At 36.7% G+C, this 27,629-nt stretch overlaps 1 protein-coding gene across 1 annotated transcript in view; it reads right to left on the bottom strand.

Annotated features, from left to right (window-relative positions):
• LOC108716196 overlaps positions 1-27,629 on the bottom strand; it is an 81,056-nt gene that overhangs the window by 35,648 nt on the left and 17,779 nt on the right. The window contains exons 14-33 of the mRNA XM_041563248.1: positions 23,596-23,687; positions 23,270-23,488; positions 22,661-22,816; positions 22,203-22,319; positions 21,895-22,100; positions 21,118-21,190; positions 19,155-19,322; positions 18,585-18,698; positions 18,045-18,308; positions 16,018-16,164; positions 15,259-15,437; positions 14,074-14,254; positions 12,924-13,049; positions 12,205-12,342; positions 11,975-12,088; positions 10,048-10,284; positions 9,380-9,502; positions 7,854-7,982; positions 4,129-4,254; positions 1,799-2,725 (exon numbers count right to left, since the gene is read on the bottom strand). Of these exons, the coding sequence (XP_041419182.1) occupies positions 1,799-2,725; positions 4,129-4,254; positions 7,854-7,982; positions 9,380-9,502; positions 10,048-10,284; positions 11,975-12,088; positions 12,205-12,342; positions 12,924-13,049; positions 14,074-14,254; positions 15,259-15,437; positions 16,018-16,164; positions 18,045-18,308; positions 18,585-18,698; positions 19,155-19,322; positions 21,118-21,190; positions 21,895-22,100; positions 22,203-22,319; positions 22,661-22,816; positions 23,270-23,488; positions 23,596-23,687 (3,836 nt within the window). The remainder of the gene's footprint in view (positions 1-1,798; positions 2,726-4,128; positions 4,255-7,853; positions 7,983-9,379; positions 9,503-10,047; positions 10,285-11,974; positions 12,089-12,204; positions 12,343-12,923; positions 13,050-14,073; positions 14,255-15,258; positions 15,438-16,017; positions 16,165-18,044; positions 18,309-18,584; positions 18,699-19,154; positions 19,323-21,117; positions 21,191-21,894; positions 22,101-22,202; positions 22,320-22,660; positions 22,817-23,269; positions 23,489-23,595; positions 23,688-27,629) is intronic.

A 27,629-nucleotide genomic window follows, 5' to 3' on the forward strand; every position in this document is an offset into this window, starting at 1 on the left:
TATTTTTCAGGCCCCAGGTTGACCAGTTTTACCAACATTTATTTAAATTGTATATGAATTAGGACCTCATGATGCCCCTATACATCCTGGGTCCCACTGCAGCAGCAGGGTCTGCTTCCTCTATCGTTACGTTCCCACTGGCTGTGGTCTGCACCTTGCTTTCTGCTTGTATAATTCCTGGTTAGTGATGGGCGAATTTATTTGCCAGGCGCAAATCCGCAGCGAATTCCCACGATTCGCCGATGGCGAATAAATTTGCGAAACCGCCGTGAAAATTCGCCGGCGTCCGTTTTTTTTGGACAACGGCGCATTTTCGCCTTGAATTTGCACCAGCGTCAACGAGACACCAGCGCCGTTTCGTGAATTTTTCGGCGAAACGCCCCAAATTCACCCATCACTATTCCTGGTATATAAAGGCTACAATATTCCAGTAATGTGATTCTAGCTTCATTTCACTTGAACAAGAGTCAGCACACCAAGAACACCAAGGGGCACATTTACTAAGGGTCGAATATCGAAGGTTATTAACCCTCGATATTCGACTGTCAAAGTTAAATCCTTTGACTTCGAAGATCGAATGGTCGAATAGTCAAACGATTTTTAGTTCGAATCGTTCGATTTGGAGTCGAAGTTGTAGTCTAAGTAGCCAATTCGATAGTCGAAGTAGCCAAAATAATCATTCGAAATTCAAAGTTTTTTTTATTCTATTCCTTCACTCGAACTAAGTAAATGTGCCCCCAAGTGCAACTAATAACCTATACCTAATGCCTTGATCAGGTGGTTAGCACCTGGGATCCTATTGTGTGTTTGGCATATAATCTCTCAATGATGTAACTGAGGGTGTCATTGCATGACCCACCAACATGATGGTGTTAAAGGAACATTAACCCCAAAAAATGTAAGTATTTAAATTAAATATAATGCATTGTTAGCTTCAGAAACAGTACTACAGTTTATATATAATTAATGTAGCTACTGTGTAACTATTGGGCAGCCATTTAAATGAGGAAAGGCTCAGGCTACATAGCAGATAAACTCTATAGAATATAATGGTGTTCTACAGAGCTGAGTTGTTATCTGGTATTTAAACAGTGCCATTTAGCCCTATTTCAATTGTCCCCATTGCTATACAGCAGTTTGTTTATATATACAATAACAGTGTTTCTGAAGCTAACACATACATTGTTTTCCCTTGTGGAAGTGCTGGGGGACACCATTACAGTTTGGGTGCATTAATATTTCTTTGCCATTTCCTATCTAGTAGGAGAATGGCTAAAATGTGTTCATTAAGCTCACAAATGTAAAAACACTAGTGACTGATTTCCATAAAAGAATCTTAGTCCATTTTTCAACCTTTGGGTTCTCCCTTTAAAGGAGAACAGTCACAGCTAAAAACTGTCCAGACATTTGTTTATTGATTAGATTTAAGGGCCTTTTGTGCAGATAACCGGACTAAGTTATGAATTAAATGTAAGGCTTAGTACATAATACAAGCCACAAGGCACTTTATATTTGCTGTGAATTCTACATGCAAGTGAACCATCCTGCTCTATGTTGTGTATTGGACAAGCAGTGTCACAGCTGTAACAAGGGATTCCATGGGCAAATTAGCTGCCCCTCTGATTTAGTACCTTATACATTAGTCTAGTACGGTACCAGATACCAGATGCTTGGCAACAGCTTTTTCATAACATGCCTTCACATCTTTGAAAAGGCATAACTATACAGAGGCTTTGCATGTTGTACCACCTTTAGTAAATTTTCTCTTTCATGTGACTACTTAATTTTTATTACTTACGTTTAATCACACTACCACTTGCAGCAGATGTTTTGGTAGTAGTTGCAGTGGTTGTTGATATTGTTGATGCTGTAGTAGTAGTAGTAGTAGTAGTAGTTGTTGCTGCAGTAGTAGGTTTGATAGTAGATGAAGTCACTGCTGCTGTTGTGACTGCAAATGTGATCTTACTTGTGCTTAGAGCTAAAGTTGTTGTATTATATACAAATGCTGTTTGATTTATTGTACTTTGAGCTTGTGGCAGTGGACTAGTAAAACTGGTAGAGTTGATAAGGGGAATCTCACTTGTCCCATTGGTTACATTTCCAGATGTTGTTGTCATATTATATACAAATGTTGTCTGATTTATTGTACTCTGAGGTTGTGGCAATGGAGTAGTAAAACTGGTAGAGTTGATATGGGGAATCTCACTTGTCCCATTGGTTACATTTCCAGATGGTGTTGTCATATTATATACAAATGTTGTTTGATTTATTGTACTCTGAGGTTGTGGCAATGGAGTAGTAAAACTGGTAGAGTTGATAAGGGGAATCTCACTTGTCCCATTGGTTACATTTCCAGATGTTGTTGTTGTATTATATACAAATGTTGTTTGATTTATTGTACTTTGAGATTGTGGCAGTGGACTAGTAAAACTGGTAGAGTTGATATGGGGAATCTCACTTGTCCCATTGGTTACATTTCCAGATGTTGTTGTTGTATTATATACAAATGTTGTTTGATTTATTGTACTCTGAGATTGTGGCAGTGGACTAGTAAAACTGGTAGAGTTGATAAGGGGAATCTCACTTGTCCCATTGGTTACATTTCCAGATGTTGTTGTCGTATTATATACAAATGTTTGATTTATTGTACTCTGAGGTTGTGGCAATGGAGTAGTAAAACTGGTTGCATTGATAAGCGGAATCTCACTTGTAGTAGTTTCTATTGCTGGAAATAAAAGGCAATATACATTTTAACAGCAAATAACAAACAAGACATTTAGATTGTTATTTACGAAAATTCTAATTTATCTAATTTTTTAAACAAAAAAACTATGACCAAACTCCAATACCCGATTTTACCTTATTTATTAGTAAAAAAGCTAGGTATATCACTAAGATACTTGTTTTCAGACTGGTGACCAGTAAAGACTACTTGCTGATTGGTTGCTATGAGTTTGTTGTACTTCAGTAAACTTAGTAGGGAGCGTAAAAGTGCAAAAAAATGGGTGCAATCCATCTTGTTTTTGCACTCTGCACCCTGCCTTGGACATAGTAAAATTTCAACTGGTCTTTGAGCTCCAAAACAAAGTGCAGAGACCTGTGTTCTCCAGATAAACATGGTTCTGTTTTATAGTGCTGTATTAAAATATACTTCTGTTCATGGTCTGGTGGAACTGGCTGAACTGATGGTGCCCAAGTTCATGGTCTGGTGGAACTGGCTGAACTGATGGTGCCCAAGTTCATGGTCTGGTGGAACTGGCTGAACTGATGGTGCCCAAGTTCATGGTCTGGTGGAACTGGCTGAAATGATGGTGCCCAAGTTCATGATCTGGTGGAACTGGCTGAACTGATAGTGCCCAAGTTCATGGTCTGGTGGAACTGGCTGAAATGATGGTGCCCAAGTTCATGGTCTGGTGGAACTGGCTGAACTGATGGTGCCCAAGTTCATGGTCTGGTGGAACTGGCTGAACTGATGGTGCCCAGGTTAGGAAAACTTGGGAATCATTCAATTCAGCCAGTTCCACCAGACCATGAACAGAAGTATAGTTTAAACAAGCACAAAAGGGCACTTTTTGTGCCCTTGAATGCTCTTGCATTTCTGTTGAGGGTCATAGAAAAATATCCTCTTATATATTTTAAGACATAACATCAAAAAGTCTTTAAAATGTTGGCATGTTGAGACAGATGATGCATCAGCTGGACCAGATTTGTTTGATTTGTAAAATAGTTATTGCTTGTTCAGTGTGTGGGTCAGAAGGCCTCACACTTGCGTATGAGGGAAAATCCATAAAGATTTTTGTTCATAGTACTGCACCAATGAATATGTTAAAGGACAAGCAAAGGCTAATGTACTACTGTAGTAAAAAAAATATATTCTTGAGGGAGTCAAAAAACTCTTTTTAAACATTTCATATGCAGAAATATTTTCCCAATCCAAAACAGAGAAGAGCATTTTATTCAATAGAAAGGCAAATAATTCAAAGTATAACGGATTACCACGGCTATATTTAGAATATACTTATAAGAGACCATAAAAAAGGACATAATCAAGACATTTTATACAATAGTTACATTATTTAATTTTTCTCCATAGGATATATGGGTTTCCTGAGGTTTCATATACAATACCTGTACAATTAACACCATCTCCTGTATAGTTGCTCTTACACTGACATTTGAAAGAACCATCTATATTGGAGCAGATTGCATCAATTGAGCAGTTATTGGTCGTATTTGAAGCACATTCATCAATATCTGAAATAGAGATCATATTTATAAACACATATGCTTGTTATTATTATTATCTATATTTATACTTAGCAAGAAATTAAAAAATATGAGAAACATTATTATAGTAGCAAATGTACCCTTGTCTCTTAAAAGAGTGAACTGCCTGTCAGCAGTCTACAAAAATGAATTGACAACTGCAACATCATTTGATATACTGGGTGCTTAAGAATTGGTATCATTTCTATAAAAACTTGATCAAACTTAATATGATTAAAGAACATGGAACAGATGTTTACATCCTACAATATTTTATGTTATTTGAATTTGTACCAGAGAAAGGAACTGCAAAGAAGAGCTAACGAGGTTGCACAACCTTGTTGATAAATATAATTTTTATTTTTTTGGATGAGTGCAAATAAATTCATTCAAAATAAGATCATTGTGTCCACACTTTGATTTATTATTATTATTATATCTTGTGATAAACAATTAAGAGTTAATAAAATGCAATTGTGTAAGGAGCGATAATTATGCAGCAACAGTTCGCATTCCATTAGTCTGTAGAAGAAGGCATCAATCAATAAAACATAACATTTAATAGTGTATTTCAAATCAAAAGAGGGAATTAATGAAATATAAAAACACTTAAAATTATGATGTATCCCGATCTGGTTTCACTGTTGTAAGGATTGCAGTATATCTGAGTAATGAAAATACTGGTCCCACCTAGATCATTACATCAGCCTATATGCCCTTTAATAGTAGTATGAGTTGGGATGGAGAGCAGGAGACTGTCTATTGTAAAAGAAATTAGGTAGCTCCCATTGTGGGAAAAACAATGGACAAACCAACACCCTGTATGCTGGACACTGAAGTATCGCACAAGTATTAATTCCAAAATGGTGTGCAAGGAGAGTAGAATGACACTTTGTCCTCTCAGAGGCACCTAAGTACGTATGGCCTATTCCCTATCTCTTGTGTTAAAGCAACACCACAAGTTTAGACATGAACACAATAGGTTAAATAACCAAAGGTAGTGCATACAAATGGAGGACAAACCCAGTGTACTGTACCTTGCAGTATTATACAGACATGTATGTTTCCAATACGGTGTGCATAGAGTAACTGGCACTTTGTCCTCTCAGAGGCACCTAAGTAAGTGTGGCCGATTCCCTATCGCTAGTGCAAATGCAACACCGAAAATTGGAAACGGGCAAAGCCCAAAATTAAGTCTGTGCGAGTGCTGGTAACAACATCACCGGTCTGTCCAACGCTATCTCCGTTATTGGAAGGAAACTGCTGCCACCATTCAGCCCACCCTCCGGAGTGCCTTCTCCCCATCCTTAGAACGCTCGACAGAGCAAACGCCTAGATATATAGATAGATTGGTAGAGCAAAACCTAGGCGTTTTTCAGGGTCCCCACCCCAACTCATACTACTATTAGAGGGCATATAGGCTGATGTAATGATCTAGGTGGGACCAGTATTTTCATTACTCAGATATACTGCAATAGTCACAACAGTGAAACCAGATCGGGATACATCATAATTTTAAGGGCCCCATTTACTTAGCTCGAGTGAAGGAATAGAATAAAAAAAACTTCGAATTTCAAATGATTTTTTTGGCTACTTCGACCATCGAATTGGCTACTTCGACCTTCGACTACGACTTTTCGACCATTCCATAGTCGAAGTACTACGCCACCTAAAACCTACCGATGTGCCATGTTAGCATATGGGGAAGGTCCCCATAGGCTTTCTATCAATTTTTAGGTCGAAGAAAAATCGTTTGATCGATGGATTAAAATCCTTCGATTCGAACGATTCGAAGGATTTAATCATTCGATCAAACGATTTTTCATTCGATCAAACTATTTGCGGTAAATCCTTCGACTTTGATATTCAAAGTCGAAGGATTTACATTCGGCAGTCGAATATCGAGGGTTAATTAACCCTCGATATTCGACCCTATGTAAATCTGCCCCTCAGTGTTTTTATATTTCATTAATTCCCTCTTTTGATTTGAAATGAACTATTAAATGTTATGTTTTATTGGGTGATTCCTTCTTCTACAGACTAATGGAATGCGAACTGTTGCTTACGTAATTAGCACTCCGTACACTATTGTACTTTATTGACTCTTAATTGTTTATCACAATATATAATAATGACAATACATCAAAGTGTGGACACAATGATCTTATTTTGAATGAATTTATATGCACTCATCAAAAAAAAATTTTTAAGGCAATAATTATTCCTTTCATGGTTTCCAAGTTACACACACAATCTAATTATATTTATCAACAAGGCTGTGCGACCTCGTTAGCTCTTCTTTGCAGTTCCTTTCTTTCTGGTACAAATTCATGTTCATTTTTAAGAGCCGTTGGCACGTCTAAGATTAAAGGACTTCTAAACAGTAGTGATGGGTGGTTATAAGGTGCGGAAAAACCAAGAAACCCAATTTGTAATTTTATGTTATTTGTAATGTGTCTCAAGGTGGACAACCAAGTGGAGAAATTATAGATCGACTGGCTTGAGGTACTCTCTTCCTTCACATTATAAGGGAAGTTGGGATGTGCAAGAAGAATAGCATTTGTTTAATGTACCATAGAGTTGTAGCAACCATATCTATAGAGTTACACTTTATAGGCTATATATATAGGCTAAATACTTGGGTACAGAGGGTTGCTTAAGTTTACTGTACGCAGTTTAATCAAAGCTTTATGTTACAGGGAGTTTTGGATAATCTGCTAAATTCACTTATAGTCAACAGAAACCATACCCGAGAAGCCGACCCGAGTATAAGCCGAGGTACCTAATTTTACCTACGAAAACTGGGAAAACTTATTGACTCTAGTATAAGCCTAGACACAACTACAGCCCTGTCTCCCAGCAGCGCACATTCTGCCAAAGCGACCCCCCAGCGATCAACCGGACTTCTTTGCAAAGTTGATGGTGACAGAGAATTGCCAAACGGATTACTGTGTGCATTGCCCCACTGTCCCACTACCATGTGCAGAGGGTGCTGTGTGATATTGCCATCACTGTTAATCCTTCATATAACCAACAGAGGGCGCTGTGTGATATTGCAGTCACTGTTATTCTTTCATATAACCAAAAGAGGGCGCACTGTTATTCTTTCATATAACCAACAGAGGGTGCTGTGTGATATTGCCATCACTGTTAATCCTTCATATAACCAACAGAGGGCGCTGTGTGATATTGCAGTCACTGTTATTCTTTCATATAACCAACAGAGGGCGCACTGTTATTCTTTCATATAACCAACAGAGGGCGCTGTGTGATATTGCAGTCACTGTTAATCTTTCATATAACCAACAGAGGGCGCACTGTTATTCTTTCATATAACCAACAGAGGGCATTGTGGGATATTGCAGTCTCTCCCCAAGTGAACTGTTGGTATAGGAATGATTAAAAGTGACTGCAATCTCAGCTACTGCCCGCTGACCCGAGTATAAGCCGAGGTAGACTTTTTCAGCACATTTTGGATGCTGAAAAACTCAGCTTATACTAGAGTATATACGGTAAATAATTTGATTATAACCCTCACTACTATACTGTTTAGCTATCATATAGATATTGGTACATAATCTCCTTACCTTGGCAGATGTTGTTTGCTGTATTATTGTACCCTTGTAAGCAACCACATGTAAAATTGCCCGGAGTATTTTGACATATTTGTCCTGGACCCGTGCAATATAGTGAAGTATTATTACATTCATTGATATCTGCAAAATAAAAATGCAGTCACCTATTAGTCTCTATTGGTCATAAATGCACAATAATAACAGTGCTGTCATTTCTTAGCAAAACTATGCTTACATGAATAAAAAAAAAGAAGATATATATATATATATATATATATATATATATATATATATACTGTATATTAACAAGGAAAATAAAAGATGTAGTGTTCAAAAATGAATGAGCTCACAATTTGACATGTTATTTGACATGTTAAGATAACATTAATCAATATCTGAAATGCAATTTTAATAAGGGCATTATCCCTTCTTTTTCCTGTGCTGTGGAACTGGGAAGGGTGGCATGGAACACAGCCCATATAAATCAATATATGAGTTGAGTCTTGCTGTTGTACTACTAAATAATGAAAGTTGTTTAATACCTATGCACTGCAGTCTGTTTTAAAGTTAGAGTTAGAACAGAGGCCCAAACTATGGGGTTGGAAGAAAAAGTGGATGAAGCATTTTGGGGTCAGCACTTATTCGTTGTTCTAGATAATCTGCTACTTAGGGGCCTATTTATTAAACCTCATCTTTATTTCTGGTCACTTTTTTAGGGGGGAAAACTCAAAATTTTCATGGAAAAATAAACATTAGACATTTATTAAACCCCAAAGCAGCGACAATACTCCATCTCAAACTTGTTGAGGTCATGTTGAAGTCAATGGCAGATGCCCCTGAAATTGATTCTTGACATCGTGATCTGTGCTGGATAATTCGATATCCGGGTTTTTGTCTGTTAATCAGAATAATTAGAGTTTTCGCAGCGAAAACTCTATAAAACTATAAAATTGATGCTTGTTTTTTTGTAGAGTTTGTTTCTCCAACTTTTTTTGAGATAAATTATTGATAAATGAGTTAAATTCGTGGAAGGGAGTTTGGTTGACTTTCTTTAAAGAAAAAATGAGATTAAACAAAGTTTTAGTATTTAGGCCCCTAAGTGTGAGATTTAAGATCTCTCCATGGCCATTTCTCATAAATACAGCAATGCTATAAACAATTTGCATGGGGGTAGCCATAGGAGTCATCTCCAAAACAGACCACAGAGACCTGCGGCAATTCTTTATATAAGAAATGTAAAATGGAAGAAAAGGGTGCTGTACATTGTGCCTGTTTTTTGGCAATTTCCACACTGCCTTCATGATAGTAAAGACCGCTTGGATATCATATAAAAAGAAAATGTAGTAATGTAAAAGATATAAAAAAATACCAAAAGGTTCAATTTGATGATAAAAAAGCAGTTGTGGTTAGCAGGAAATTAATTGTGAACATTTTAAGTTTAAGACAAATATCAGCCAAAATGCATTATATTAGACATCAACTACAAAAAAAATGTTGATTGCACTTTTTTGGAGATGGGAACACAAAACTGTACATACCTTCACACAATCCACCAACTTTTGTAAATCCATTATTGCATTCACAAGAAAAACTGCCATTGGTGTTCATACAGGTGCTGTTTGCAGTGCAGTTAGTACTGTTATTCTTGCACTCATCAATATCTGTAAAGAAGCAGAATTAACTGTTACACATTCAGTGGATAAAAGGACAACGGTTATTTTATGTACAGTGCTTTACATTAGTGTGACTATTTAATATCTGAATATTGTCATTTACATAAGGTTTCTTGTGAAATGTTGCATATTTATTCAAATAGATTAGCAATGGCAATATTGAAAACAAAGGTTAAGTAAATAAAAAATAAATATCTACAAAGTCATTGAGTGGCAAGGATTTTTTTGTCTGCTAATCTTTGCAATAAGTTAGTGGATACCTTAATAGAAACAGAAAATGCAGCTGTTCATTATGCTTGGGGCTTTGGCTGGTAAGTGTCAACATTGAATGAGATATTGTGTTAGCTCTTGAACAGGTAGGTTTGGCATTAGTCTTAAGGGGATGAGAATAGGTTCCTTGAAGAGAAATTTATGGATGGATATCCAGATGTATTTGGGAAAAACAATTTGGCACGTCATAGCATGAACATTTCATCAAGTTGTTAAACCAGGAACAAGCACACATATTTATAAAAAGTTGTAACAAAACTTGCCTTCACACTGTAGCCCATTGCCAGTGTATCCGGGCAAACATGAGCAATTGTACGACCCAATAGTATTGTTGCACTGAGAATATGAACCACAGTTATTCAATGAATCTGCACATTCATCAATATCTGTACAATTGACTCCACTGTAGCCTGTTTTACAATTACAGATGTATGATCCAATAGTGTTATTACAGGTCGAATTCATGGGACATGCGTTGTTTGTCTCACATTCATTTATATCTGGAACAAATGAAAGGTAGATTAAGCACATTCTTTAGTACTAAGGAACATATACAGGTAGGGGATCCGCTATATGGTAACCCTCTTATCCAGAAGGCTCTGAACTATGGAAAGGCAGTCTCCCATAGACTTTTATCCAAACTCCAAATTTTTAATTTTAATTATTTTCTTTTTCTCTGTAATAATAAAACTGTACTTTATACTTGATCTAATAAAGATCTGTATTGGAAGAAAAAACATATTTTTCTAGAGCTACAGGTAAACTCACGAACTTTGGGGGATTAAGGGTAGATTGCTGCTGGGCCATGTTAGCTAACTGTGGTAAATATAACGAGAACGATATTTGATTTCTTCATTGTTCAATTTTATTCTGAATAGAAATAATTTTTTCTTGAAGGAACAATATTTTTTTGTCATGGAATCCAACATCACCCCACCTATGCCAACTCTTTTATTAGTTGCTTTGAAGAGGACTACATCTATTGAACTGTACTCTTAACTATGAATTGTGTGGAATGGTGGGAGTTCATCAGTGATGTATTCCTCTTCTGGAAGGGTAATATGGATTCTTTCACTGTCTTCCACAAAGCTGCAAATTAAACTTTTTTCAGTTTGATAAACAGAAAATAGCTTTCCTCAATGTAGAAATTACTAGATCAGAGATGAGATTTAAGACTAGAACAAGAAACCATTAGGTATGCCATATATATCCCTTATCCACAAACCCTTTATACAGAAAGCTCTGAATTACGAGAAGGTCTTGTTCTATGTCCATTTTAAGCAAATTATTCTAATTTTTAAAAATGATTTCCCTTTTCTTTGTATTAATAATTCAGTACCTTGTAATTGATGGCAATTATGCTGCATGAATCCATATTGGTGGCAAAACATAGTGGATGTTCAAATTATTTTTTGTAGACAATTTATGGTGATCCAAATTACAGAAAGAACCCTTATCTGGAAAACCTCACAGCCAAGCATGCCAAATAATAGATTCTATACCTAAATTGAGAAATCTTTGTAATCTATTTGTTACCCAAGCACTTAACCTGCAATCATATTATAATATAGAATGTTCCAACTGTAGAGTAATAGCCTGTCAGCCACATCACACAGCCCATCTAATCATGATTCTTGATTTTACCTGAGGTCCAGAATAATATAATAAATTATACAGTTACGGGGTTATTTATCAAAGTCTGAATTTATCTCAATATTTTCTCCTACAAACTCCAATCAAATCTGCTCAGGTTCTTTACACTTATTTATTATTAAATTTTCACGAAAATTTGCTTTGCAGGGAAAAAAACTGATTTTCACAATTTTTTCGGATTTTTCACCCATAAACTCAGATATTTGCCCAAAAACTTAGAAAACGGGGTATTGCACGAAACCCAGTGCACATCAAAAAATCATTGGGACTTCTCCCATTGCCTTATATGCAACCTTGACAGGTTTGAGATGCTGGATTTTCTGATTCCGACTTTTCCATCCTCGGGGTTTAATAATTCCAAAAAATGTGTAATTCTTTAAAATTCCGATTTTATAATAAAAAAAAATCACAAATTTTTCGTGATTTTTGCATTCGGAGTTTAGTATATAACCCACTTAATATTTTAAACCCAAATTTTTTCCTGAGGTCCAAAATGATTTTATAAATTATACAGTTACTGGTGTGGCTACATCTTACCTGTACAATTTGTCCCATTATATCCCGGCAGACAGTTGCAGGAGTATGAGCCATCTGTGTTGCTACAAGTGGACGTGTTTGGACAAATAGACAAATTTGTGCATTCATTGATGTCTGCAATGATAAAAGTTCAGCTCATTTTAACATCTCTTTTTGGAAACAATGAAATTGAGAAAATGAGGGAGAATCAATGTAAGGAGAAGGGAGAACCAGTGAATTATAGTACTTACCAACACATAGTATAGAAGAGTTTCCTTTATACCCTTTCTTACACTCGCATGAGTAGTTTCCAGGGCCATTGGTACACATTATCCTTGTGCTATTGTTACCACAAGGATAATTAATAGAATTACTGCATTCATCAATATCTGATTGGAATCAAGACAATATAGATTTGACTTAATGCTTTGCAAAATGAGGCATAAAATGGTCCAAACAAATTCATTAGTAAAAATATTTTAAATGTTGCATTAATATGTAATAATTTAAAAAATCAATTCAAGCTTGTTTTCACGTTTTCGTTATCCAGCTTACATTGTACATATCCGTGTACTGATATAATAAAGTAGGCAAGTACCCACCAGAGAGATAGCTGGGTAAGAAATCTATTTAGGCATAGTCCACTTTGCTAAGTAGATCCTGTCTACAAGTGTTTTGTGCAACAGGCATGATGAGGTGTGTATAAGAAAGAGCATGACACTAATTCTGTTTCTTGTTATTTACCCAAGGATGAGAGTAATTTGTACAGATCAAGGCATGGAAAACCCCCAGCAAAGCCCAAGTTGAGACTATGTAAAATTAGATTCCTAAGCAAAAGTGTTGTGGCAGCACAAATACAGTTATTTAGAATGAGTGGCATGTAAACACTATATCTTTACCATACAGCCAAGCAAGAATGTCCCCTGGCTGCAGATTATTGTGTCTGTTCTGAGAGAGGAAAGAAATTTACCTTCACACCTGGAATGGTTTTGTTCACTCACTGTATAACCTTCCCTACAGCTGCAGTTGTATCCAGGGGCAGTATTGTTACATAGTTGCTCACAATTTGACATGTTGTAATAACATTCATCAATATCTGAAATAAAAAACAGTTTTAACACAAACTATTTATGCAGGCATCGACATGCAATGTGTATTACACTGATCATTTTCTAGATCTTGAAGTGTTTTACTGGGGAACAGTCACTAATATAACATAAACCAAATTTTTATTGTTATTCCGATTAATAATTGTTCCATTCAGACTCTCTCCCATTCATCTGCCAGTCTCTGACATTTGCAGAGCTGCATTACTCAAAAACCCTAAAAAATATATGATGAGGAACAATTGCAAATTGTGTTAGAATATCACAGTCTGCATTTAAAGGACCAGTAACATCAAATATTTAAAAAAAGATATTAAGAAATTACTTACTAAAACTACACTCGCGCTCCTCTTCAGAAAAGGCAACAAGGCTACGATCCATTGTGCGGCGTTCGATTTCTCCTGGCTATCGCCTATAAGGAAGGCAGGGAGGAGAAATCAAGTGCCACACGATGGATTGCCGGATCGCCTTTTCTGAAGAGGAGCGCAAGCAGAGTTACTGGTCCTTTAAAGGTAACATTATCCAAGGAGGATCTGAATATGTGTGTTTTTCAACTTTTGTCACTTTGTAAAATAGTGATGATAATAATAACTAGTGATGAGCAATTTTTTTTCAGCACGCATAGATTCGTAGCATAATTCTGCTTTTCACCATTGGCTGATTTTTTTGCAAAACTGCAGCGAAAAACGCCCATTGACTTTAATGTATTTGGAGTGAGAAAAAAACACCCTTTGACAATGTATTTGGAGTGAGAAAAAACTTGAGAAAAAAACCTCCCATTGACTTTAATGCAATTTGAATGAGAAAAATAGTCGCCCATAGACTATATTTTGCTACAAAAAAGTCACAGCAACAAAAAAAAGTCACCCATAGAACCTAATATATTTTGCAGTGAAAAAAGTCGCCCATAGACTTTAATGTGTATTGCAAATTTTCCACTGTGTCAGATGAGCAGGCTTGAAAGTTTTATATTATTATTATTATACAATATATTCAAAAATTCTGTGTCCTCACCAGAACATTGTATTCCATCTCCAGTCATGCCTTCAGGGCATGCAGCACATGAAAATCCTACACCAGGAGCTTTTGTATCATTACAGCTATTGTTCACATAACATTTATTTTCTATGCAGCCATTAAAATCTTCATTGCAATACATTCCAGTCCATGCAGCAGAGCAGTTACATCCAGCCATCTAAAACAGAGAAAAACATTTTTGCATTTAAAGGAGACAATAAGGTATTTCTCTAAGAAATATACCAAAATCGACGTGAAATTAATAGAATTGTGGAGTATTCTTTTGGTGAATTTTGTAGAATTTCTAAAATGCAAATAGCATCCTTATTATTTACTCTATACAACTGTTGAGCCATTTTATTCCACAAAAACTTTAGGGGTTATTTACAAATCAAGTGCAACAGACCACGTGCAATAATGAGTGCAGTTGCCATTTTTTTTCCCATAATTCCAGCATTATTATGGTCTCTCCTAAAAACTTGCTATGTCTGGTTGACATAATTTCTGGTGTTTGGTGTGCAAGTGACACATTCTCCCTATTCTTTCAGGATAACTGAGCAATTGATGCAGGGAACCCTGGAGCTAACATCTTGTTCGAAGGTGGCTCTAGATTCCTGGTTTCCTCTTCATCAAAAGGTGCAACTATGTGGAATTAATATCAGGAGGCAGAATGCAGCAACGTTTAAAGCACCTATATGGCATGGACTACAAAATGATTCAAGTATGGGACCTGCTATTTAGAATGCTTGGGTTTTCCGGATAACAGATCTTTCTGTAATTTGTTGCATACATGGAAACATTAAATAAACCAAGTGAGGCTTAATTATATCTTAGTTTTGATCATATACAAGGTTCTATTTTATTATTACAGAGAAAAAGGAAATTATTTTAAAAAATTTGAATTATTTGATCAAAATGGAGTCTATGGGAGATAGTCTTTCCATAATTCAAAGCTTTCTGGATAATAGGTTTTCAGATAACAGATCACATTCCTGCACCTTTAGTGAATCATGTTTTTTAATGCTACTCACTGCAACCAAGCTCAACCGTAGTGCAGTAAGTAAATAGCCCCTACTGTGTTTCAAATATGGATTTTAGCAAATGTGACCTGCAGTATTAGCATCTCTAACAAGTTTAGTTGGTACTGTTTTAAAATGGAAACATTGTGTGAGCCCTACTTACCTTGAAATTCGTGTAATTTGATAGAGTAATTGTCTGGTCATAGAGACAGCTGCCGTTGTTTGAGCAGTTACACAGCACAAGTGTCAGGACTAAATCAGTGACTGCTTTAGAATCATTTGCTCGGATAGTGATGTTAATTGGGTCTGAGCTGTTTGGATTCCACGTTAGCCGACCATTAGCTATGCAGTAAAACAATGAAGACAAATAAATAAATAATCTGTAATAGCTTTTACTGATCATTGGATTTATTGACTTTCTGCCTGTTGTGGAAATGTCATGTAGATAAGCACCAAATCCAGTTTGGAATTCAGCTGAATGTCAGCACTTTTTGCAGGATTCAGATTAGGCACAGTCTTTAAGGTTCTGATTCAGTTCAACTGAACACATTAAGAAAAGGGTCTACTACTAGTAACCCAAAGCAAGCAATCAGCAGGTCATATTTACTGGTCAGTCATTTGAATGCCAAAATTGTCATGGCCTCTGAACAACTAAATGTAACAATTTTATGTTCATACTATTTTTGCCTTTTTCTTAAATTTGAATATGAAAAATGGGGTTCAGAATCTTTATGGAGGAATCAGCATTTATCCAAATCCAAGAAATATGCATAAAAAGTATGTACTGTACATGTACCTACAGACAAAGCAGATTTTAAGGTACACAGTGAACATTAAAATGATATAGATATTTCTCTTTTAGTATCATGAAAAGGGCACTATTAAATATATAGTAAAGTTACAATTTATAGGAGTTTCTTACATGTGATATTGACATCCTTGGAATCTGTCAGTACTGAGAACACCACGGGGTCGTTGTTCTGATCTGTTGCTGTGTAGTTCACTGTCACTAGCGTGTTCAGAGTGGCATTAATTGTGCTTGGCCCAGTTATATTTGGAGGAAAGTTATCTAAGGAGAACAATATTAGCCATATCAGTGCATATATACGTAGTTTTGCAAGGAAACACAGAATTGCAAATAAAAGAAAAACAGTTCTCATAATTGAATTCCAAATTTTCCCATACATTTCTGTTTTCATGTGATAAAGCATGAGATAAGTTTTTCTCATTGAATTGTATCTAGAACAAAACATGAGCATGGTAAATTCTTACTTGTGTTTAGATGTATTTAGTAATACAACCCAGGCAAAGATACAATGAGAAAATTAAGTGCAAAAGTACCAACAAAATGCAATCACTTTTCATCAACAATTATATATTAATTAATGCACATCCAAAATACCTCAAAAGGGGCCTGTCATATTGTCATATTGAAATCAAAATGAAAAAGTGCTTAGGCTAATGCACAATGTGGCAAACCTATATAATGTACTATTTATATACTCAGGAACAGTTTAAATATCGGCAATAGCTGGAACTATTGCACTCGTTATACTATAATAATTTACAATTGTTGTTACATATATTGATTTATATACAACAAATAGATAGGGGTAGTTTACAAAGATCCAGGGTAGAAGTGCAACAGTGAGCAGAGAGTGCTTCTGCCCTGGGCCTGGCTGAGATCCAAACCTTGCTCTGGAAAGAAAAATCCAGCAACAGATGGAGATAAGGACAGGTCCCCATTGTGGCCTCTGTCTGTCTGATTGACAATGGGTTGGGGCAGGAGCTGCAACTTTTAAGTGCCACCCTCTCAACTCAAAACCCCCCATGCTGACTGCAGACAACATTATATTTACCGGGACAGCTGCAGGTTTCCTTGCGCCATAACAGAAAGCAGAGTCATGTTGCGGTTCAAGGAGTATGGCTTCCTTTCCCTAAGTACTGAGTACTAATCTTCGTTTTAAACTTGACTCTGATATCATCTTTGAATAAGCACTACTGAGTTGGAACTGTCCCGATAACAGCTTAGAGTGGATTTAGTGTTTATTTTTTTCTGATTTTGCTTACCATTGCAGAACATGCCACAATATTCATTTCATACAAACATATCTCTTTGGATATGAAGCGAGACATCTCATTGCAGATGTTTATGTCTGAAAAACTGCTGTATTTGGACCCCAGAACCACTGAGTTGGCCTGGGTTCAAGCTCACTCTGGTTTTCAGTGCCAAAATCCACACTCATCTGGATTCTCATCCTGTTTTTTCCACAAACCTTGTGGCATTAGCCTTAGGAATTTTAATTGAATCTGATTTATTTTTGAATATAGGAAGTTGGATTTTGGGTGGGGAAGGGACATATATATATAGACTACAGCAAACTAAGGGTAAGCCATTTTTAGTAGATGTATGCACAAAATGTCTCAATGTCTTAAATATATTGATAATGGGTTGAGTGCAGAGGACCTCTTGTATTTGTCTATATATTCAAAATTAAATCAGGTTAAATTAAAATTCCTAAGGCTAATGCCACAAGGTTTGTGGAAAAACACAAGCTGAGAATCAACCCCTACCCTGGCTATACTCGGAGCGCTTTGTTTACTAAAGTCGCCCAAGGTTGCCTCACAAGGAAACTTTGGGCGACTTCAGAAAATGAAGTGCTCTGAGTGACTTTCCACCAGCAATTTTCATTCTAGCCGGTGGAAGGCAGGGAAAGGCAGTTCGGGGAGATTAGTCGTCCCGAAGAATAGGAGATTTGTCGCTGGGTGACTAACCCCCCCCCCCCCCGAATCTGCCAGTGTATCTTTGCCCTAAAAGGCCACCACTTGCATGAATCATGCACCTTATGGATGTATGAGTTTAAACCAATAAGCCAATCAGTTACTAAATAGATTACATTGTATTGGAAGTCCTATTACAGTATAAGTGATCAGAACAAATCATCTTACTCATGTTGCTGCTTTGTTCTGTGGCTGCATTTAGAGTGCCAAGAGTGGCTTGTCCCACGGCATCATTGCCCGTACTCAGGATGTCAAAAATGCATTCATCATTTCCTTTACAGGTTGCATTTGCACTGTCAATTACGCTTTGGTTTGTAGTCCTAAGTAGCTCGTCATAAAACAGAGGCAAAAAACTATTATTGTTGTAGGTGTACCAAGATTCATTATTTGTAGAGTTATAGGTAAAGATGCTGTCTTGTGGAGTGATTTTCCCTGGGGAAGTAAAAAGAATGCAAAGTACAGTATATTAATAATCTTGTCATAGGCATCAGAAACTGGGTGAAGATACAATATTTCAGGGTTACTTTCATGCTCTGTTTTTTACGAACAATTACAGGCATTCATGCAGATATAGCAACATGTTCTTTTTCAATTATTTTAAAAGCATTAATTTTGTTTTGTTTAGTAATCCATAGGCTCAAACTAATTTAAATGTAAACATACAATCAGGCAATCAAGCAATATTAGAAAACATAAATAGACACATACATGTTATTCCCATGTCAAAAATCTTGGATTCATTGGGGAGTTTCACTCCATCGTAGTTCAGAAGTGTTCCATTGGAATACTTTAAGTCATCTGTCACATCTCCATTGAAGACACCTAAAAGGGGAAAACTAGTAAGTATACAAGTAAGCATGCCATGTAACTGACTAATAATATCTGTTGAATTAAAGGACAATTTCGAAACTACCTAGTGAGATAACAAAGTAAACCAGTGTTGTGCTGATATTTGAGATGTCCTATTTATCCTCTTTTCTCTGCTTGGCCATGAACATAATTACTCGGTGCAACTGAATCACTCCATTAATCTTTATGTTTGGCTTGCAGATTAAATTACCAGAGAGCTACTGATCAGCCCGTGAGGCCAGAAATGTACGGTAAGTGATTGACGTATGTTAAACATGGCTTATATATTGACAGCATGCATGCATGCTATTGAACCATGCATTGATATGACTAAGAGATTGGAATATGAATAGGAGAGGCCTTAATAGGAAGATGAGTAATAAAAAGTACCAATAACTATAAATTTGTAGCCTTACAGAACAGGCTTACCCAGAAGTCCTTCTGTTTTGTTTTTAAATGAAGCAGCCAATGTTGTAACAAAGTTCAAAGCTCCAAGTGTAGCAGATACTGACAGAGAGATGCCACCTTCAAAGCTTGCTTTGATTTTACCCTCGGATGTAATTTCTAGCGTGACCTTGCTGAGTGCTGTGACATTTCCTTTACCAAAAAACAAAAAAAAGCAAATATTAAATTGGCAATATATTCAAATAAATAATGAATACATAATAATGAATAAATGCCCTGTGCTTTACATAATAATTTCTAAAATGTTTCTTTATGTATGGCCAGAAAATGAATACATGGTCTTAACACTGTCAGCAGAGATCCATATTACAGCAAATGAATACCCTGTGCACATAATGAAAGGGACCAATTAGTCCTGTATTGTCTTTTATCAACTGCATGCTAAAATTAATCCCCACAACTATAGGGCTTAGCATTCATCATTATCTGCAATAGAAAGCATATACGGTATGTTTTTGAAGAAGGGGAGGGAAACAGAGCAGACAGATAAAAAAAGCCACTGTGGGTTTCTTAAATATTGTTGTTTTTTATACAGTGTCTTGAAAAGCGCAAGAAATGTAATGTGATCAGTATAGCTGACACTAAGGGGGTTATTATGTTATATATAACAATCGGATTTTGATTTTGTCCATGAATCTCTAAAAATGTATGGTTTTCTCATTATTTTAAAAAGTCTTAAAAATTCAAGTTTTATTAGGGGGCACATTTACTATTGGTCGAATATCGAGGATTAATTAACCCTCGATATTCAACTATCGAAGTTAAATCCTTCGACTTCGATTATCGAAGTCGAAGGATTTACCGCTATTCGTTCGATCAAACGATTGTTGGAATAATCGTTCAATCGGATGATTAAATCCTTCGAATCGAACGATTCGAAGGATTTTAATCCATCCATCGAACGAAATTCCTTCGATCAGAAATTTGCTAGAAAGCCTATGGGGATCTTCCCCATAGGCTAACATTGATGTTTGGTAGGTTTTAGGTGGCGAAGTAAGTGGTCGAAAGTTTTTTTTAAAGAGACAGTACTTTGACTATCGAATGGTCGAATATAGAACGATTTTTAGTTCGAATTGTTCGATTCAAAGTCGAAGTCGTAGTCGAAGGTCGAAGTAGCCAATTCGATGGTCGAAGTAGCCAAAAAAATTTTTTCGAAATTCTAAGTATTTTTTATTCTATTCCTTCACTTGAGCTAAGTAAATGTGCCCCTTAGTGTAAAAATGCTAAAAAAAAAAAAACTTTGCCAGGTAAAAGTTGCTGTGATCATATAGAAGTCATTGGTAGCTGTGCTGATGTTTTTGGGCCGCTCTAAATCAATTCGGAATTTTAGAGGTTTTCGTATTTTTTTCGCTAGGAATTGTCCAAAAAAATTCATATTTTTAGCTATTCGTATTTTTTAGCACAGAGTTCAGCGTAATTTTCAGTTTGTACTTTTTTTATTCACATTTTTTAATAAATCTCATGATATTGGTAGTTTAAGGGGGTTATTTACTAAGCCTCAATTTTTTTTCTGGTCAAGATTTTTTCGGCCAATAAGTCTGAAAAATTGAGCGAATCAAGCATCGCATACAAAAAAATCATATCATTTAAGATTTTGCCCAATTTTATCAAGTCTGTTCCCATCCTGTTCCCATTCTAGTTATTTTATTGATAAATAAGATACAATCGTGGATGGGAGTTTGGTCGAGTTTGGTTTAATAAAAAGATAACTTGGAGTTTTAGTATATAACCCCCTTAGAGTTTGTGAGTTTAGTCATGGTTTCAAAAAAAATTAAAACCATGAAAATGAGTCTGCTGATAAATAAGCCGCCACAGATCTCTTTCCAAGGACCCTAGACAGTGAACCTTTTGAAGATTTTTATTTTGATGTATGGGCTTGACTGCTGTTGGTGATCTTCAAGAGAACCAGAGCAAATATATGACTTACCAGCAGACAATGGGAGTTCAGTTCCATTAGTCTTAACAATTGTCGTATTCTCACCAAACAGTTGCCATTCAATCTGAAAAAATAAGAGATGATTTGCCTAACAGTATTTAAAGCAGTTTACACAGCATTTTTGGGAGCTGCACATTAAGGAGTGTGACTGCAGGGTGTTCTATAATCATATACTGCAATATGCTGCTTGTTTCAATATTAGGCAGTTTATGAGTTAAAGGAACAGAAACACCAACAAATGAAAGTGTACTAAATTAATTAAATTATAATGGACTGCACTAGTAAAACTGGTTTGTTTGCTTCAGAAACTACTATAGTTTGTATAAACAAGCTGCTGGGTAGCTGTGGGGGCAGCCATTCAAACTGCTGGAAAAAGGAGAAAAGGCGCACAGCTGATAACAGATAAGCCCTGTAGTATACAATTTGATTCTTCATAGCTTATCTGTTATCTACTATTTGTCTTGTGCTTGAATGGCTGCCCCCATGACTACACAACAGTTTGTTTATATAAACTACAGTAGTCTTTCTGAAGCAAACACACCAGTTTTACCAGTGCAGGGCAAGACTAAATTATTTATACATTACTTAAAAACGCTTTCATTTTTTGATGTTATTGTTTCTTTAAAGGAGAGTTCTTGCGGTCGACGAGGAAGCATGTGCTAAGTGGCTTGAATATGCTGTTAGATTTAATGTGATTTAATACCACAGAGTGTGAAGTAAACTTCATATGCTGATTCATATAGTAATCACCCATCACTAAGACATTACCGTTTCATTATTTATTTCTGCTGCCAGTGCCACAAAATTGGTTGCTTGGGATGTTCCATTAATCCCAGCTCTGGCTGTGCGTCCCTGCAGCTTGAAAACTGTACCATTATCGTCCTTAACATTGACCAATGTAAATTCACCTAAACCATTGAAGGTATATTTCACTCCATCCAGTGTGTTAATATGAGGGTCCCCAAAGAAAAATCCTTAAAGAAGAAACAAGAAAAGGCCATTGTTTTCCGGATATTGATATAGCATGTTGTTACAGAGTAGCATGTTTCATTTGGCATATTTAATTTAAAATGTACCTATTTGTGGTGGGATGTATCCATAGCAGAAATCCCGGGGTCTTTTTAACAAATACAGAGAGCAAAGATAGTAAGAACCGGAATTGCAACAGTTTTCATAAGGATCGACCTCATTCACTGCAAACAAAACAATACAAAAATAGCAAGGATTTAGGTAAACAAAAACTAGCAAACTTTTACATGCCTCATAAATACAAGGAGGTTATTTTTAATATTTCTATAAAGGCCTCACCTCCATGTGTTTATATTAGAGATAATGCACTTTTTATCAGAAATTTGTTCCGGCAGTGAGGAAAGTTTTGTTAAATTGGGAAAATATTGCCGTGCTGGCAATCCTTCTAGCTTCCCCAGTTTGATTTCAAATGAAACAGTCCCTAAATTTTTCTATGTGATTTAACATTGCCACAATGTTATTTATTAATAATAAAGATAATGATTGGAGATTGTTGAATCAATACCTTGATACTGATTTCCTAATTGTGCTGTTCTTATCCATGGGATTGGCAAGAATTTCTCTTTTTCTCCATATATAAGTGATCCAGATGAATAGTAGTAACATCTTGTTCCTCCGTCGTATATACTAGGAAATGAGCTCTGGAATGTCATAAAGTTATCTGTGCAAACAAAAGACACTTTCATGAAGTTGAAAATGATGCTTAATTGGTAAAGCTGTAATCACACAAATTAAACAAAGCAACTTGAATCCCCAGCATCCAAGAACAACATTTTCCATGTGCCATTGCTGCACAACTTCAGTGAGCCTATTACCAAATGTAATCCTTTTGTTATGACCGCCATAACATCTTCATTCTCCTGTTTGGAGTTTGTTAGTGTCCGAGTGAAACTTGCTGCACTGCTTTTTGATTAAAAGAATTTTAGGTCATATCTTCGATATCTGTGGCTGGTATAATGTTCATTATTATTATTAATTATTGTGCTATTTAGTGTAATGAACATTAAGCCATCACGCACTGTAAGAAAGCAATTTTTGGATACGCTAAAACAAATATCCACCCAAACATCCAACCTAGCCCAACACTACCATAAGAATTTAGAAAGTAACTGACCTGAGCTTTTCCTTTTAAACCCATATAACTTCAGAATGGAGGAAGAGATGAAAGATGAATCAAAGATGGCCTGAAACCAAGAGCAGGGACAAGGAGGAGTATAGTCGGACCAGTATAGATTTGGTGGTTCACTATAATACCAGCTGAGACACTGCTGCCAGGAATTTTTGGTGTTTGCTGTATTAGTGTCAAGTTGATAAGCCCAATAGCCAAGTCTACCTGTAAAGTAAACAAAATCATGAAACAGATTTTAAAGGAACTGTAAACCATTTTAGAAAGCTTTATGGCAAAGAATGTACACTTACACTACATTATATTCTACTTACTTGTGTTAAATCCTTTATATTGATCAGGAGTGTAAATCATCTGTAGATCACCTGAATATTTTGTCTGAGGGTCATTAAATGCTGCAATATTGCTAAATGTTGGAGAGCCCCATGGACCATTTAAAAAAAACCAGATAGAAAGAAAAAAAATGCAAATCATTATCATCCTTTTGTTTCAATGATAGGCAAAAATGATATGGCAACTTTTTTACAATTGTCAACTGAATAAGAAAGCCAAACCACAAGCACTGGGCACACATGAAAAATTTTATATTTATTAAAAAGAGTAATAAAGCAATTAGACAACTGCCTGGCTTTGTAAATTGAAGGTTCTTTGTTTCACTTTACTGCAAGCACCCAACAGTTTTAGGTTGACAGAAAGCCAATTTTTTTTCTGCCAGCCTTATACTATATTTTGTACCAAATAGCCTCCAATTAACTCTGTCAATTTAATTTGCTGATTTGGCACATTTAGACCAGGTCAACAATGTTGTTGCTCGTATATGTGGCCCCTAGACACCCCTCCCATATGGTGGAAGATCATCCAGATATTGATCAGGCCTGTATAAAAATCCTGTTGTGGTGAGGACTGCCTTGACTCGTCCCAGTGATTGTGATCCGATGGTTTAGCTGGGTTAGCCCTATTTTTTAGGGAATGGCCAGCATAAATGTACTGATACTTTTTAACTGAAAATGGAATTGTGAAGGCACATCAGGAGCACCCACTTTTGGATATAAGCATAAGCAGAAGATTATTGGGGGTATTGTAATAAAAGTTTGCCCAGGAGCAGTAACCCATAGCAACCAGCAATCAGCCGGTAGCATTTACTGGTCATCTGTTTCAAAGCAAGCATCTTATTGGTTACTATGGGTTACTGCTCCTGGGCAAACTTAGTGCTTTTTAATACATATGGGGTTTAGACTCTTGCTCTAACAAGTCTCATTGTGCCGAGATATCTTAAATAGTGATACATTTTAAGATGGATTACCATGTCTATGTTCTATCTTGGTAAACTGGGAGATTCATTAGAAGCAAGCAACATACAAAGGAATTCCTATAAGTAAAACTTCCTCAAAGTTGGTGTTAATGACAGAGCTCATGTTTCCACTACAAGTATGGGATCCGTTATCAGGAAACCCATTATCCAGAAAGCTCTGAATTATGGAATGGCTGTCTCCGATAGACTCCATTTTATCCAAATAATCCTTTTTATTTAATTTCTCTCTGTAATAATAAAACAGTACCTGGTACTTGATTCAAACTAAGATATAATTAATCCTTATTGAAAGCAAAATCAGCCTATTGGGTTTATTTAATGTTTACATAATTTTCTAGTAGACTTAAGGTATGAAGATCCAAATTGCGGAAAGATCTGTAATCCAGAAAGCCCCATGGCCAAAGCTTTCTCGATAACAGGTCGCATGCTTGTACCTTGTACTTTGCACCTTATGTCGAATTAAAAGAAACTGCCATTTTGTGAGAACACCTTTGAGAATAGCACTTGGATAGAAGAAATCTATCACACATTTGCATTTTTCCCTTTTGCTTAAGTTTGCAAATAAGCCATTCAGTGTTAATATCAGTGACCAAGAGTTTATCAGTTACCTTGCATTTTCTCATTATCTCATTATTTAGGGGATGATTTATCAACTATTGAAATTAAAATTTTGCCATGATTTGAAATATTTTTGCACAAAAACTCATACGTTCTAATGATATTTTCAGAAACTTGTTTGGTATTTATTAAAAACTCGAATATAAAATTCTAATAGCTTGTAAGTTCATATAGAAGTCAATGGGAGTTGCCCTAGGCAAAATTCAAGAAATTTTTTTAAATTCAAGATTTTTGAGATTTCTGAGCTTCTTTCGAGTTTGTTACCATATTTGTATACAATTGAGTTTTTTATATTCAGATTTTGAAATTAATAAGCAAACCAAGTTTTTTTTATATTGTTATATATTTTGATAAATAAGCCCATTAATGTATATTTGGATACTTGAAACCTGTTTTCCCTGGCCCTCTCCATGTCCACACCTTTCGGGATAGCCCCTCCCTCTCCTCATTAAGAACCCAACCCCCTAACTAATAAATTAGGCGGTCGCCCTTCCCCTGGTGTCTTTTTTTGGGTTCTTTTCTCTTCTCACTCCAATTCACAGGAGTATTTTTATTTTTCAGAGAAGGAGCAGGGGCTTGCGTAGCGTCCCAGAGACAAGGGTTTTGCCTATATGGTTTTCCCTTAGCAGCTTACCTCATTTCGGCGCTCCCATTGGGGCACTATGGCTGCGTCTCCCTGTATTCTTGCCTCTACTGGCCTGCCTCACCAAGGGCGTCCAGCGGCGATATCGGGTCTCCCCCATGCCCGCATCAGTTTTAGGTACAGGAGGGGTTTGGCAGCAGTGTAGGGCTCACTCGACGCAAGGCGGATCTCTCCGCAACTCTTAGGACCCGCCGAGCACACAGGAAATGACAGCCGCTCGCACAACAGCTGTGCGCGTCAGCGCACAGAGCGTGAGGCTCTCTATAGCTATCCAGCCAATCCAATTCGGTGGAACGCACCATAGGGGGAGGGGCATAACGCCTATTTAGGTATTTCCTCTTCTTGGCGTCCTCGTGGCTGACGCTTCCTCTGGAAACTCCTGCTCAGTGCTATTCAGTGCTCGGTAAGTTCATAGAGGAATAATGTTAGGGGTATCTGCATATGAACTCTTTGGGTTTTGGAATGATTTTGTTTTTTATGGCAGATTTTCCTTTTCTTGGGCCCCTGTATTATTCCAGCTGCCACCCCAAAAAAAAAAAAAAAAAAAAAAAAAAATATAATAAATAAATAAAAGGGGGGATGTTAATTGACACTCTTACCAATGTTAATTCTGGTTGCAGTGCCATCATGAGACCACACAGATCTAAGGAGAGACCTAGAGAGATCTCAGAAGAGACAGAGGAGACACAGCTTGCTACATCTCCTATATGTCTTGGATGTACGGCCCCTTCTTTACCAGACAAGAAATTATGTCAGTCGTGCCTTACTGCAGCCTCAGGCTTAGAACCAGGCTCAAGTGCAGGTATAATGGCTTGGATTAAGGAGGCAGTGGCCAAAGAAGTATCTATCGTAACAGCTTCTACGTCAAAGGGTCCTCAGGTGGAATTGGATCTAGATTTCAATGACACATTTGCGACAAGAATATCAGAAGATCAGTCTTCATTATCATCAGAGGAAGAAGAGGAAGTCCAATCTTCCTTTGATTTTTCACTCATACAACCACTAATTAGAGCGGTAAGGGCATCACTAGCCTTGGAAGATGTGGATCAAGCATCATCTACATCATCATTTTTACCATGCTCTAAACCCAAGGGACAAACTTTCCCATTACATCAAGAGGTTATGGATCTCATTAAAACAGAATGGGACATTCCATCAAAACGTAGCTCCATGCAATCTAGATGCAACAGGCTATATCCTTTTAAGGATGAAGAAGTCAAGGATTTCTGCACCATACCGAAAGTAGATGCCCCAATTTGGAGTATATCTAAGAACACGGTTCTACCCATAGAGGAACATGCTGTTATGAAGGATGCAATGGATAAAAGACTGGATGCAGACTTGAAAAGAGTGTTTACCACGGTTGGAGAAAGCCTTAAACCGGCCATCGCTAACCTTTCAGTAGCCAAATCCCTGGAGGTATGGCTATCAAATCTAGATACAGCCTTAAAGGAAGGTCGAGAGACATCTGAGATTTTAGAAGGCCTCAAAGAACTGAAATTAGCTTCAGCTTTCTTGGTCAACTCTTCAGTGGATCAGATAAGGTTGGCATCTAGATCATTGGCACTATCAATTTCAGGAAGAAGAGCCTTATGGCTTCGGGCGTGGGAAGCGGACTCCGCTTCCAAGACGGCTCTCTGTTCATTACCCTTCCAAGGCCAAGTATTATTTGGGAAAAGGCTGGAAGAACTCATCTCAAAGGCTTCTGGAGGCAAGAGTCAGTTATTACCTCAGAGAAAGAAACAACAACCATGGAAACAACCGGCACGAGGAAG

Source organism: Xenopus laevis, chromosome 5L, assembly GCF_017654675.1.
Source record: "Xenopus laevis strain J_2021 chromosome 5L, Xenopus_laevis_v10.1, whole genome shotgun sequence".
NCBI lineage: Eukaryota > Metazoa > Chordata > Amphibia > Anura > Pipidae > Xenopus > Xenopus laevis.